General features: G+C 50.4%; 1 protein-coding gene across 1 annotated transcript in view; it reads right to left on the reverse strand.

Annotated features, from left to right (window-relative positions):
- Window positions 1–15,645, reverse strand: part of shank3a (SH3 and multiple ankyrin repeat domains 3a) — a 130,914-nt gene that overhangs the window by 19,325 nt on the left and 95,944 nt on the right. The window contains exons 15-17 of the mRNA XM_084671743.1: window positions 15,288–15,401; window positions 3,405–3,480; window positions 740–822 (exon numbers count right to left, since the gene is read on the reverse strand). Of these exons, the coding sequence (XP_084527869.1) occupies window positions 740–822; window positions 3,405–3,480; window positions 15,288–15,401 (273 nt within the window). The remainder of the gene's footprint in view (window positions 1–739; window positions 823–3,404; window positions 3,481–15,287; window positions 15,402–15,645) is intronic.

The raw sequence follows: 15,645 nt of genomic DNA on the forward strand, positions 1-15,645 counted from the left end.
CATGAGGACAGTTTGAGAAGGGGGAGAGGGAACGGCTGGGGGCGGCGGGGGGGGGGGGGGGTAAAGAAGAAACGACAGATGTAAAGGAGAGAAGTGAGGGAGTGAAAGAAGGAGAGAGTGAGCCTCCCTGAAAGCTGAAGGCCATGTGTGAGGAACAGATGGGACAGCGAGCTGACAGCTCATCCAAGGATGACGCCACCACAGGGGCTAGACACACACACACACACACACACTCACACACACACACACACACACTCACACACACACACACACACACACACACACACACGCAGGCACACAGAGCAAGGGGGGTGTTTACTAAGCCAGTCGTGTTGTTGACTCAGAGACAATAGAGAAAATTAACCGTACAGTGTGACTCAGGAGGACAGGTCTGAAACTCCTCTCACAGGCAGCCGATAACTCTCCTCTCTCTCTCTCTCTCTCTCTCTCTCTCTCTCTCTCTCTCTCTCTCTCTCTCTCTCTCTCTCTCTCTCTCTCTCACTCTCACTCTCACTCTCACTCTCACTCTCACTCTCACTCTCACTCTCTCCTTCTCTCACACACACACACACGGACCAATACCCAAATGCACTTGCACTCACATATGGTACTGTATGTGCCTGTTTGAGAGTATACGAAGATTTGTGTGTGTGTGAGAGAATGAGAGACATGCGAGAGAGAAAGGGGGCGAGAGACAGGGAAAGAGAGAGAGAGCACACAAACTCAAATAATGCGATACCTTTGGCTCCTCGCAGGACAAAGCCAAATCCCTCATTTTCTTTCTTCTGTAGTACGGCGTTCTTCTCCTCTATGATGTAATCACTACAGAGGGGAGAGGAGAGAGAGAGCAGGTAAGACTCCAATAACATCCTTCCACAATGCCAAAGAGAGAGAGAGAGAGAGAGAGAGAGAGGGAGAGAGAGAGAGAGAGAGAGAGAGAGAGAGAGAGAGAGAGAGAGAGTGAGAGAGAGAGAGAGAGAGAGAGAGAGAGAGAGAGAGGGACAGGTTCAGACAGCAACAGGGGCTGCAAGTGACTGATGGGGAGGTGGGAGAAATAGACAAACACACTCGTGGACAAACAAACACACACACACAACACAACACACATACATTACTTGCACCTCTGATGACCCAATCAAATTAAAAGCTTAGGCTAGCTCAAGGGGCTCCCATGGGCCAGTGGAGGGCTTTAAGCACGTGTGAACCTGCGCATGTTTTCCCTGAACGAGTGACAGCACACTGGCATGTGAGTGTTCAAACACCACGTCAGGGCGCTCGCGTTGGGGGGCGCCGTGCCAGAGTCCTGCCACAGCACAGCCAATCAGAGCACGGCAGAGCCGCAGCGATTCCGATAGCGCCGTTAGCCTTAGCCCTTCCATCTCCTGAGCCCTGCAGTGTGCCTGCTGGAGATCTAGGGCAGGCGTGCCTGTCGCCAAAACATCACCCGCTACCTCGAGAAGAGCTCCGGGAAAGAGACGACCCGAGTTAAGCCTTCAGTGTACCACGCTGTTCAGCTGAGCCACGAATGGTCGGAAGGCACTTTGGGCTCGTCAACAACTTTGAAGGGTTAGGGTCCCGACTCACCAAGCCACACTGTGGGCTTAGCAGTTAGCCGTCCCCTGTCACACTTCCCCAGGGCAGACATAGCCCCTGCCGGCCGGGGAGGGACACCCCTGAGAAGCTCTGCTGACAGGGAAGCAGGTCAAACACCTGGTTGAACAAGGGAGAGAGGGTTAGGGAATCGGGATATTTACATTTAGTCATTTGGCAGACGCTGTATTAATCAGAAGGGTCGCAGGTTCGATTCCCGGCCGTGCAAAATGACGTTGTGTCCTTGGGCAAGGCACTTCACCCTACTTGCCTCGGGGGGAATGTCCCTGTACTTACTGTCAGTCGCTCTGGATAAGACTAAATGTAAATGTAAGAAAGAACTGACATTCTGAACGCCCTTCATCCTCTCCTGCCCTTCCCCACCACTCCTTTCGTCTCCTGCATCTTTGTGATCTCTCTCAACAATGGCATGGCGCAGTGCCTTTTAGTATCCATCGCCTGCTCCCAAGAAAAATGGAAGATTGCATTTTGCAGAGTCAATGCAACCCAGTCAGGCCTAAAGCTCAATTCAGACATTCCCAAACCCAGACAGATTCAAACGGTAATGCAGCTTAATCCTGGCATTCATAACTTCATTTTATAGACAACTGTTGTTGTGGTATTATAGTTCTTCTATTCAGGCAGGTTGGGGCTGAGGTTTGTATGATGCGGTGACTCATTGTGTTTCATTGTTAAACTGGTAAAGAAAAGGGCATGACTCATTGTCCTACTGGCATGTTCAAACTACTGTTCAAAAAATCTGCTCTCTCATTTGTCTACCCTCTTCCTGTCTCTCACTCTCTGTTCCCTCTCCCTCTCCCTCTCCCTCTCCCTCTCCCTCTCCCTCTCCCTCTCCCTCCCTCCCTCCCTCCCTCCCTCCCTCCCTCCCTCCCTCCCTCCCTCCCTCCCTCCCTCCCTCCCTCCCTCCCTCCCTCCCTCCCTCCCTCCCTCCCTCTCTCTCTCTCTCCCTCTCTCTCTCTCTCTCTCTCTCTCCCTCTCCCTCTCTCTTTCTCTTTCTTTCTATTTCTCTTTCTCTTTCTACCACTCCACATCCACAATGAGCCCCACACAGTGAACAAACCAGAATCTGCAACCCCACAGAATGACCCCCCTCTAGTGGCAGGACAGAGAAGTGCGGGCAGAACCCGCTCCCAGGTCTATGCTATCTGTGGGATGCTGAGGGATGTATTTACTCAGTCTAAAGGCTTACATCAGCCCGGCTTTCCACGGAGGCAAAGTGAACGGAAACAATGCAAGCCCTCTCACACACTCCAGCTCTCTGCCTCTTCACAGAAAACACTCTGGCATTTGGAGGGGACTTTACATCCCAACGCCAGTACCCTGGCTGCCTCTGTGCTCTCAGAGTACACAGCTGATTTAGAGAGGAGGAAGAGCCCTTCAGGGGGCTCTTTGTGATCAAATGTCACAGGGAGAGGAAGAGTGAAAGAAAGGATGGGGGGAGGGGGGAGAAAGAGAGGGCAGGGGACTCAAAAGGCACAGCCTTTTAGAGGCAACGCGTACACGGGCGGCACACAAACGCGCACGCACCCACACGTGCCGTACAGCACCGCTGAACGTCTCGCCTCTGTGCACGACTCGACTGAAGAAGCACCAACGCCTTTTCTCCTGTAGGTGGCAGCAGAGCTACAATCCCTCTGCCCTTCCATCGGCATGACTCGACAACACGTCGTCCTTCCACCGTAGACTTTGTATGAATGAAAGCCTGGCTGGGTGAGCATGAGGGAGGCTCGGTGCCGCGGGGAGGGAGGGGGGGGTCCGTTTTTAGCGCGAGGAGCAAACGGGCTTCTTCCTACCTGTATGAGGTGAAGTTGTCGTACGATCCCACAGTGTAGTGTCTGAACAGTCTCTTGGTGCGGTCCTCACGTGTTTCTGCAAAACAACAAACACACACACACACACACGTGTCAGTGTATGTCAACTGCACGTGTTGATGACGTCCTGTGGGGAACATGAGGGGACAGTGCTGAGGCCCAGCCGGCTGTGAGGACAGAGAGGATATGCTGGGTTGGGGGTCGTGGGAGTGCAGGTGGGGGTAAGTGAGTGTACGTAACTCTAAATCGGGTGGGGCTGTAACTGTGTGGGTGGATATCCTGTGAGACTCTGGATAGGGATCGATGCCCCCCTACACACACACACACACACAATGTTCTCCTTCTAAACTGCAATCTGCTGACTGCAGGCCTTGGGATCCTGTCAGGCCACACAAACTCTTAATTGGACAGGGGTGTGTGTGTGTGTGCGCGCGTAGAGCGTGTGATGGAGGTGGCTCAGCTGTGTTTCTGTCATCAGTGTCCATCACTTTCTCCACCACCTCTCCTGCGTTCTCCTTCACTCTGCTCATCCGTCCGTCTTTCCCTCTGCTCGTCACGTTCCTTCCCTTTCTTGCGCTTCCTCTCCCGCCCACAATGTTGTTTTTTGACGTCAATAGACACACGGGCCCTTTGTTCTGACCTTCATTATAAATGCATTGTTTTCCTCTCCGCTGCCCGACCCTTAAACCCCACCTCAGCACACAGCCCCCTCTCAACAGGTACCTGTCCTTTTCCTCTACCACGCCCAGCTTAGTCCAATAGGTGTCTAACAGTCAAGCACAGCCTATCCCATCCTGCCCAGCCTGGTAACACCAAGTCAGAGGGCCTGCTGACCTGGAGGGCAGGAAGACCAGCGTGTAGATCAGGGAGGGCCGGACATGTCTCTGGCCATAACCTGCATGCGCTCCCCTGTGCCCGTTCAAACACTAGGTCATGGGGCTGGTGCTACTGTTGCCTGGCGGTGGGGACGAGGGTGAGGGCATCAGACAGCTGTTCGTGTGAGTTAAGGGGGAGCTTGGAAGGATGGGGGATGTCTGGACATGACAGCCTGGCCTTTATGTCTCTCCCTCACCGCGCACACAAGCACATGCACAAATGCATGTGAACACACACACACACACACACACAGGCATGTAAGGGCATGCTTGGACACACAGATGATGAGTGATGATCACTCAATTCAAACATCTCGCTAGGGTCGCATGAGCTAGGGTTCATGGTTTAGGGTTCCGAGTTCCATTTTTGGATAAGGTTAGGTTTAGGATTCAGGTTAGGGGTTATGAAAATCAGGACTGAATTGTGGGTTCTCACAAGAATAGCTAAGTTGTGTGTGCGTGTGTGTGAGTGTGTGTGTGTGTGTGCGCACAGGTCGGTAGTAGCAGATGCAGTGTAAGTGTGTGTAATGTAGCTCATTCATCACTTGTGTCGTTCGCTCTCTCCAGCCCAGGAGCATCTAAAGGCTGGGCCCTGATAGCACCGATAACCCCATCTCCACCACCATCCATCACACACAGAGAGACAGAGAGACAGAGAGTGGGAGAGAGAGAGAGACTGAGAGAGAGACTGAGAGAGAGAAAGAGAAATATATATAGAGAGAAATATATAGAGAGAGAAATATGGAGAGAGAGAGAGAGAGAGAGAGAGAGAGAGAGAGAGGGAGAGAGAGAGAGAGAGAGAGATAGAGAGACAGAGACAGAGACAGAGAGAAAGAGGCAGAGTCCATGAGTTAAAGTGAGTGGCGGCTGTATGTATTAAAAGCATGTGATCACCATGACTGGGCCAGCGCTGCGCGTCTGAGCGCCGTCCTGCAGGGATGGACAGACGGACACAGTGTGCTACCAGATGAGATTCAAACCAGCGTGACTTAGTTCCCAATCTGGACCTGAGCTTTGGCGTCTGGGAGGGGACCATTATGGGATGGATATCATCTGTACTGATTCATTAAGTGGCTTGAGTACGAGCCTTCATTAAGAGGGATTTGGCTGTGGATCTTCGTGAGACTGAAGACGGTGCATCTGTGGACCACCAGGCAGATGGTCATCACATTGCCGAACAAAATAAAATGAGCTGCACCGACATTCAAGTCAAAGTTGGCCGTTAGCCCAGGGACGTTTCTCCTTTAAGGAACAACCATTGATCCGAGAGGATAGGGGGTTCAGTCCCAGGCCTGCTAGCTGCTAGCCTCGCTCCGATCTCCTCAGAATGCAAGAGCTCAGCTGTCCTTGTTTGAAGGACACCAGCAACACCTTCACACGCTCCTACGAGCACTGACGTGCACACGCACACACACACACACATAACTCTTTTGACGAACCCTGCTGAATGAGAATGAGCCTACACTGCACAGACGGGTAAGCACTCCCCCAACACACACACACACACACACTAGCAAGGACACACACACACTAACAAGCACACACACACACGCTCTGACACCCCCGGAGAGTCAGAGCCTTCCCAGCCCTCCTAGCACCAGGGAGAGCAGCCCGCTTGTGGGCGACAACAGTCAACTGGTTCCACCTGGTTCCAGGCAGCACGGCTGTGGCTTGTCTACCCATCAGCACCCTCCTCGACAAAGACCAAGGCCGACAGGGTTTAGAGGAGAGGAACGCCTTGAGAGAGGACGAAAGCAGAGAGAGAGAGAAACAGAGAGAGAGACAGTCGCTGGCACAAATATCACTGGCCAATCACGTACAGTGTGAGTTGTGAGCCTCAAGCAGAGGCTGAGAGGAGGACTTTTGTCTTCATGCGAAAGCATTGTTTCTTGGGCTAATTAAAGGCACATCAGTGCATGTTCCCCGTTTTCTGTATTGAGTCTCCTGAACTGCATGTGTCTCTGCTCTCGGAGTCCCAGCAGTTGTCACAACACACACACACAGTGTTGTCTCTCTGAGCTGTGTCCTCATGTTAACCTCTAGTCTACCTCCCCCTCCTGTCTGTCTCCTAAACCGGGCCAGGACAAATGTGTCTAGTCTCAGAGGACAAGCATGACAAGCTGCTTTGTACCTGGTCACTGACCAGCGATCAGACACGCTCCCTCCGTGTACCTGAGGCGACACTATCATGTCTGACCTGCACACGACCTCCCCCCCATCTCCACACCTCCAGCCTACTGTCACCACACACACACACACACACACACACACACACACAGGCAGCCCGACTGATACCAGGCCATGGCCTCTGATCGGGAAAGGTGGAGACCAAAAGCCAGACACGGCTGGCAAACACACAGACACTCAGGGAGACGTGCGCAGCGGCTGGCGGCTGGTGTCTCGGCATCAGGGGTCGAACACTCAGTAGGGTGGAAAGCTTTTATCCCGAGTGATGAACAGTGCATATAAAAGGTACAGCAAAAGACGAAGGATCAGAAGTGTGCAGTTCTAATGCTGTATCGGTGGTCAGAGTCAAAGAGCGGCCTGTTGCCACATTGCCAAGTAACCACATCTCATCTACAAGGCACGATGAGCCAGAACAGATGTGGCAAGAATCAATGGTAGAACACCAAGTAGAATGTGCACACAGTCATGGTGGGGACAGGACACTATTTAAATCGGTCAGACTCCTTTAAGACAGTTTATTTTTTATTTTTTAAATGAGTTAGATACAGCGTTAGGGAATGATATGATTATTCTCTCTCCTTCTCCTCTCACACAATGTGAGTACCATCAAGTTATTTAAGCACACTGCAGAGGTCAGGTCAGGAAAGAGCTGAATGACCCACTTTTCCCCACAGATGGAAAATGAGGATTATCCTCACATAACAGATACACCCTCCTTTAGTGCTCGCTATTCAGTTTATAATAGGATGAATGTACCTTGGATGAAATGGAATGTAGTTTATTAGGAGTTCAGATGAGAGATAGTGAGCACAGTCCAGGGTGATAGAAGGGACATTAAGGGAAAGGCAACTAGATAAAGAAGGGACAAAAAATATCCACAACCGTTTCAGAAATTATTCGATTTTCTGTCTGTGTGTGTATTAGTTTAACTTCTTGTAGGGACCAGAAATCCCCTCAATAATCATTAACTAGGGACAATTTAACTTACAGGGACATGTTCTTGGTTCAAGTAGCTTTCAGGAGCTGTGCATAGGTGGTATCAGGGGGCTTAGGTTAAAGCATATCATTATTGTTAAGGTTACAAATACATTAGGAGTTAGGGATAGTTTTGAGGGTAGGGTCAGGAACAAGAGTTTGGGTTTAGGTTAGGTTTTTAATTAAGATTATCCACTATATTCTACTGAATATGTGTGTGTTTGTGTGTACACTGTTACTGTATGTCTTTGTGGGTCATCAGTTGGTGTTGGAATAAAGCCTGATGGAGGAACAAAAGTACAGACAGCAGTACAGACAGATGTTCAGACTAACGGCATCCATCAGGGATGATGGTCAACGGCAGTAGAAGCACGAACCACAATAAGTGAAGCTTGATGAAAGGGTGGATTTCATCCATGTGCAATACCTTAAGAAGACTGGATGAACTAACAACGTCATCTGTCACCACAGAGACAGACGAAGAGTTAAAGAGAAAAAGAGAGAGAAAGAGAGAGAGAAAGAGAGAGATGGAGAGAGAGAGAGAGTGAGAGAGAGAGAGAGAGAGAGAGAGAGAGAGAGAGAGAGAGAGAGAGAGAGAGAGAGAGAGAGAGAGAAGGGATATAGAGAACAAGGGTGAAGTGTGTTTTCCACGTGACAATCAGGCCCCCTGTCAGACGCTTCTAACAATGATCTGCAGTGGAACCTAGGCTACTGGATGGACTTAGAATAACTATTTACTTCGGGGGGAGAGGGGTAGATAAGCAGGTGAGGATGGAGAGAAGGAGGTGAGGAGGAAGAGCAGAGGTGAAAACTGAGGAAGGAGGGAATGTGAAAATGAAGGCCTCAAGCAGACTGTAAGTGTGATATTGAATTGTGAGGTTGGCTGAGGCACACTCCAACATATAATTACACAGTGTGTTTACAATGAGCACCAGCATTCTGCATCTGTACAACGTTCAGCACAATTCCACAAAAACTCACAGTTAATCATAAAAAAAGACTTGTCCAGATGAACAGGTCTACAGTACTGCTACAGTATCTGCACATTGTATGACAGAACCATACAGTAACAAGAACTCTATGTTACTAACTAATAAGTTAAATTAGCTACAGACCAGCAGTCTTCCACGAAGCACAGCTCCTGGGTCTGTAACCAAACGACTAATGCTAATGCCTGCTAGCTCCTGTTCAAAAGAGCCTGCTAGCTACCTACAGTACAGTAGCATGCTCAAAGGAGAATGTGTTTGACAAGGCACAAGTAACAGCCATTCCGCTGTGCTTTTGTGACGGCGGAGATGACGGAGTCTGCGACACCTACTTACCCTGGGAGCTTCCACGACACATGCAGTAGGGCTGCTCCGCCTTGACAACGGTCACTACGCCGTCTATCCTGCTGCAGAGCACAGGTAGATCTGACACCAGGACAGGACAGCAGTCCATCTCTGCCCACACCTACCAACCTCTCCTGCAACTGCCCCCGGACGACTGGCTGGGCTGCCCCTGCTGCCCTGTCATGGAGACCCCGACAGTCCTCCTGACCTCATTCTCCACTGGGGTCCATGGCAGTTGGCCCTCGACGCCAGCCCTGAGCCCCTCCTTCCGAGGCCTTCCCTGTCTCCATCACAGATGTCTGGGATGGGAAAGTGCTCCTGGATACTATAGGTTCCCTCCAACGTCTCCCCGCTTCTCGCCCCTTTTCTAGGTCTCTGTCAACGGCGCTTGTTATCCCTGTGGACTAGTCTTTTCTACAAAGCTGAACAGTTTCTCATTTTATCTTGCATTTCTCTCTCGCTTCCCTTCTGGTTTCTGAGTGGTGTCTGCTGTGTGGGAGAGGCAGACAGTCTAGTTCTGTATATTAGAAATGGCTGGGACCAATGCCTATAAATACCTCCTCTCTCCCTCTCTCCCTGAGCAGAGAGGATTTCAATAATTCAGTCAGAAGTAGACAACAAGAACAACTACTGAAAAAACTTGACACAGAGCTAACACAACATTACAGCTGCCTTTGAGGGAAGGTCAAGTGCTAAAACAAGAAAACACACACACACACACAGCCTGGGGCAGGGGAAAGAGTCTGATTAGCCATGCCCAGTAAGAGGGCTGCTATGTATCTCAAGTTAGTTAACCTGTTTTCCATTTAGATGGAAAACTGTGTGTGTGTGTGTGTGTGTCAGAAATAACAACATTGGCATGGATCCATCATGATATAATCAGACCTTTACTAAGGTCAGGCTAGTGTGAAGTGTTACATTCATCCAGCCCTTAACAGATATATCACATGACCTAACCTACTCCTCTATCTACCTGTGCTGCTAGCACCATGGAGTGTGAAAATCCATGCCACCATGAAATGGACTTGGCTTTTATGGAGAGAAGTTCAGTCACCCGATCTTTGTGTTTATTTGTTTGGTTCGGGGTGTGTACGTGCGCACGAGCACGTGTGTGGTGTGTGTCTGCGTGTCTGTGTGTGTGCACGCGCGAGTGAGAAAATGCGCACGCGTGTGTGTGTGTGTGCGTGTCTGTGTCCTATCACCCAATGTGCTCCTTGTCAAAAGTGATTTGTCTTTGCTCCAGTGTGGACGCTGCTTCGGCTTTGATTCATCGTTCAAATAGCACTGCCATCTATTATGATTTCACATAGATCCGTTCTCTGTGGTGAGGTGTGTGTGTGTGCGCTCACGCGTGTGTGTGTGCCTAGTGCAGCACACTCGACTGATTTCTGATGAAAAGCGCAGATAGTGACTATCACTCAGAGGTATAACAGGCACACACAAACCCAAGGCACACGCTCCATGTAAAACGCTCCTGTGCGATATGGTGTCATCTTAGGAGACAAGGTTGCTTCACGGGGTTAGAGGGATCAGGACCCCCAGTAGAATTGCCAGTCAATAATACTGACTCAGCAAAACCCAAACACCAGAGAGATGTCATTCAACATCCAGCTCTCCATGTTCTGACTCAATCTCGCTCTCACTGTCTCATTTCCCCTCCCCTGGTTCTCTATATCCCCTCTCCCTCTCCCTCCCCCCCCTCTCTCTCTCTCTCTCTCTCTCTCCCTTTCTCTAGTAGGATCCATTAATTGCTTGCTAACTCTGCACTCACATGTACCATAAAGACTTAAGTGTCTGCATGGCCGTATGTGTGTTACCTGGTTATTGCTTCAGCATTTGCATAGAGAACAACTTAATAGCATTGGCTTTTTTCAACTGATAGCTACACCATCTGGCTCTGCCTCTGCAAGCACAGAGAAGAGAGGCATTTTCACATTTCTTGCACTCCTACACCTCGACCCCTCTTTACGAAGGAAATCGTGATGTTCTGCCTGGAGGAGGAATCCTAGTATTAAAACAGTCTGTCTGTTGATGTTCTATTCAGGAGGAGAACAGGAGGAGAACAGAAAGAAAGAAAGAACACAAGGGGAGAGACCGACAGGAAGGAGATGGAGGTCAGCCTTGTTAACAGAGTCAAATAACATGTCAGTGTGGGAGATCGAGAATGAGAGAGAGAGAGAGAGAGAGAGAGAGAGAGAGAGAGAGAGAGAGAGAGAGAGAGAGAGAGAGAGAGAGAGAGAGAGAGAGAGAGAGAGAGAGAGAGAGAGAGAGAGAGAGAGAGAGAGAGTAGTTAAAGAGGAGAGCCTGATATAGAGTAAGGTCAGTCTGTGTCACTGAGTTGACTGCCAACTAGCGGACATACCTCCTTTCGAGCGGTCTGTCAGGAGACTGAAACATACAGCTTACCCCTTATCACTCAGACACACACTCAGAGACACACTCAGAGACACACACCAGGGACGCCTGGATGCAAGTGTGCGTTCAAATATTAACAGTAGACAAATGTTAAGGATGCCCTGAATATAACCCTGTCTCTAACTCTGAGAAGAGTCCTTTCATTCACCCCCTCTCCCTCTCCCTCTCCCTCTCCCTCTCCCTCTCCCTCTCCCTCTCCCTCTCCCTCTCCCTCTCCCTCTCCCTCTCCCTCTCCCTCTCCCTCTCCCTCTCCCTCTCTCTCTCTTTAGGTATGAGTAGAACATTCTAGGGTTTCAGGTGGCTGATGGCGGTTCATACGGATGTGACTCATGCAACAAGCAAGAGCAGAGGGTAGAGGCCATAGAAGGGTGGGAGATTGACAACGTAAGAATGAAGGAAGAAGAATGGGGAGGGAGAAGGAGGATGGGAGAAGGAGATAGAGGACAATGGGGAAGAGAGAGGCAAAAATAATTGCTGACAATTTACCTTGTACCACACCATTGTACAATTCATGCTTGAGTCTTGAGTTTGTGTGTGTTTGTGTGTGTGTTGGCAGAAATAATGCATTAGTTGCTTGTGGTAGTGTTTTAGCAGGATAAAAAATAACTAACTAATTCATAGCGCATTCCGTAATTTACTCCATATTGACACAAAAAACAAGCACACACACAAGCACACAAACATTACCCGCTGAGTAAGTACATCCTATAAACCCTAAGCGAGTCATACGACCGGGAGTGTGCGCGCATGCGTATATCCATACAAGCGAGTTATGGAACACAGGATTCGTTAGATACATAACAGTTTTTAACTCCCACCAGATTCAGGGTCAGTTTCAACGGCGTGGACTCTGAGACCAGAATGAAACAGGAAGTGGATTAAATGGATTAAATCAATATATTTAATTGTCTTCGTTACCCTCCTTTTCCGCCCCAACCCCCTCCCCCCGCCCCACCTCCCTGCCACACACACACACACACACACACACCCATCTGTCTTATGGGTGTAGCAACAGCCGTTCAAGATGGAGTGCTGTCCCCCCCAGGTACTGGTGCCCAGAACCAGGATGGATCAGCACACAGTCAGGAAACATACCTACTGAGAGAATCACCAACGACACCTCGCTTCCATCCCTCTCTGTCTCTCTCTGTCTCCTTCTCTCTCCCTCTTTCTCCACCCCCCCTCTATCTCTCTGTCTCCTTCTCTCTCCCTCTTTCTCCCCCCCCCCTCTACCTCTCTGTCTCCTTCTCTCTCCCTCTTTCTCCCCCCCCCTCTATCTCTCTGTCTCCTTCTCTCTCCCTCTTTCTCCACCCCCCCTCTATCTCTCTGTCTCCTTCTCTCTCCCTCTTTCTCCCCCCCCCTCTACCTCTCTGTCTCCTTCTCTCTCCCTCTTTCTCCCCCCCCCCTCTACCTCTCTGTCTCCTTCTCTCTCCCTCTTTCTCCCCCCCCCCTCTACCTCTCTGTCTCCTTCTCTCTCCCTCTTTCTCCCCCCCCCCTCTACCTCTCTGTCTCCATCTCTCTCCCTCTTTCCCCCCCCCTCTACCTCTCTGTCTCCTTCTCTCTCCCTCTTTCTCCCCCCCCCCTCTACCTCTCTGTCTCCTTCTCTCTCCCTCTCCCCCCCCCCCTCTACCTCTCTGTCTCCTTCTCTCTCCCTCTTTCTCCCCCCCCCCCTACCTCTCTGTCTCCTTCTCTCTCCCTCTCCCCCCCCCCCCCTCTACCTCTCTGTCTCCTTCTCTCTCCCTCTTCTCCCCCCCCCACCTCTCTGTCTCCTTCTCTTTGCCCTTCACTTTAATCGTGTTTCTCCCACTCTCTTGATTTTCTTTTGTCTCTCCCTTTTCTAAACCTGCAGAGTGGAGAGAGGGACAGGGTGGGAAGAGTGGGGGGGGGGAGGAGGGCCGAGGGGGAGGGGAGAGGGGGGAGATAAAGAGGGATGGCACTTTCAGAGTCACGACTCAGGGGTGATGTATTAGAGGCACAGAGGGAGCATACGTCAATACAGTGAGCCTCAACACACAAACAAACACACACACACACACACACACACACACCCCACACACGTATCCACCCCAGACACAGGAGAGTGCAGTATTGTTTGGGTTGGTTAATTGTAGACAGGGTTGTCTCTCTTGGTTCAGTGGGCTGAGACGTATTGCCCTAACTGTAAGCGACACCTCAGCGGGTAGCTCCTCATAAACAAGAGTGACTGTGGGTCTCTGTGTATGTGTGTGTGTGTGCATACAGTACGTGTGTGAGGGTGTGTGTGTATGTGTGTGCATGTCCATATATCTGTGGGTCTACACGCGTGCATTACCTACTGTTTTGTCCCTGTTGAGAACGCCCTGTACAATAACTAAGAGGTCTGTGTCACTAACACTTAGATGAGGAACTTTGTAGGCCAAGATCCCGATGATGTCACCAATGGTACGGGAGGCTTTGAGTAACAGATACATTTGCTCATGACAAGCAGTGCAGCTACCACAGAGGAGACACACTGGCACACACGAGGGCGTTTTGTTATACTGAGGCACGTAGGACACGTAGTTCTGTTTAACCATCACATGAAGTATACTCCATGTGTAGTGAGCTGTAAGAAAGAAGGCGAGATGGAGGGAGGAGAGATGAAGGAGGGATGAAGGAGGGAGGAGAGATGAAGGAGGGAGGAGAGATGAAGGAGGGAGGAGAGATGAAGGAGGGAGGAGAGATGAAGGAGGGAGGAGAGAGGAAGGACAGATGGAGGGTGGAGAGATGAAGGAGGGATGAAGGAGGGATGGAGGGAGGAGGGAATGAGGTGGGACAACACATTTTATGATGGAGGAAAAAAAAGTATCAGGGACTTTTGGGGATTTATGAGACAGAGACTCTCCCTCTCCCTCTCCCTCTCCCTTTCCTTCTCTCTCTCTCTCTCTCTCTCTCTCTCTCTCTCTCTCTCTCTCTCTCTCTCTCTCTCTCTCTCTCTCTCTCTCTCTCTCTCTCTCTCTCTCTCTCTCTCTCTCTCTCTCTCTCTCTCTCTCTCTCTCTCTCTCTCTCTCTCTCTCTCTCTCTCTCTCTCTCTCTCTCTCTCTCTCTCTCTCTCTCTCTCTCTCTCTCTCTCTCTCTCTCTCTCTCTCTCTCTCTCTCCTCTCCCTCTCCCTCTCCCTCTCCCTCTCCCTCTCCCTCTCCCTCTCCCTCTCTCTCTCTCTCTCTCTCTCTCTCTCTCTCTCTCTCTCTCTCTCTCTCTCTCTCTCTCTCTCTCTCTCTCTCCATTTGTACTTTCCTGTCCTTAACAGTATCCTCCCCATCCTTCTCACTCACTATCTCCCTCTTCCTCCCCCACCTCCCCCACCTCCCCCTATCTTTCCTACAATGCATTTAAATGGGATATTTAGCCCCCCTTCAACCCCCCCCCCCCCCCCGCCACAGACCTAAAAAGAGAGAAAGAGATGACAAACAGGCTGTAGACATTTATCAATAACCTCTGCTCTACACAACCCCTGCACACCACATAGCCCAAAAAACACACACACAACACACACACATACTGTGGATACACCACACACACACACAACACACACACATACTGTGGATACACCACACACACACTACAAGAACAGTTTCCCCTCTTCCCCATTGTCATACATACATGAGGCAATATGTAGTTTGGCACCAGGCACTTTGAACACGGAGCATGGCATCAGGGTCAACGTTGTTTGTCCCAGATATATCCTTTAACACACTGTTATATGGATAGCTGATAAAAACTTGATGCTACTATAAACACAGCACCTGCTACCTAATCAGAGCGTAATGAGGTGTCCATTGGAAGGCCTGGTCTAATACTGCCTGCCTTCGACACCGTCACTGGGATCCAGATGGTGTTTTGGCCGTGGTGGTAAATGCACCTCAAACCAGAAACCATGGACAGCAGCCAGAACTGGGAACAATGGACATGTAAGCACCACGGTAAAGGCCATACAAGACGGTTTATACAGTTGGAGCATGTGCACTGATGCATCAGCAATTCAGTTTGTGAATGTGTGTGTGAGGTGTTTGTGTGCGTGTGTGTGTGTCTGTGTGTGTGTGTGTGTGTGTGGCAGAGTCCTTACCTAGACGAGGGTCGTACTGTCTCATCTGAACCTCCTCCACACAGTCTGCCGGGAACCAGCCTGTCCTCCCTTTGACCGTGCCCTCCCAAAACCCTCCTTCACCTATACTCAGCACTGAGCGAGGGAGAGCGAGAGGAGAGAGGGGGAGAGAGACACACCGTTAGTGAAAGAAACAACAGGCGCCGCGAGTTAAGTGATCTTGACTTTGAATTGTGCCGTGGTGACGGCATGCTGTTTGGGGGCGGTGCCCTGTGGTGATGTGCTGATCCACTGCCTCTCAGCTCTGGAGCTGAACACTGCCTCGCTCTGTAGCTGAACACTGCCTCCTGCCTCCAAGCTCTGGAGCTGAACACTGCCT

This window comes from Hypomesus nipponensis, chromosome 14, assembly GCF_054491055.1.
Source record: "Hypomesus nipponensis isolate SF chromosome 14, ASM5449105v1, whole genome shotgun sequence".
Classification (NCBI taxonomy): domain Eukaryota; kingdom Metazoa; phylum Chordata; class Actinopteri; order Osmeriformes; family Osmeridae; genus Hypomesus; species Hypomesus nipponensis.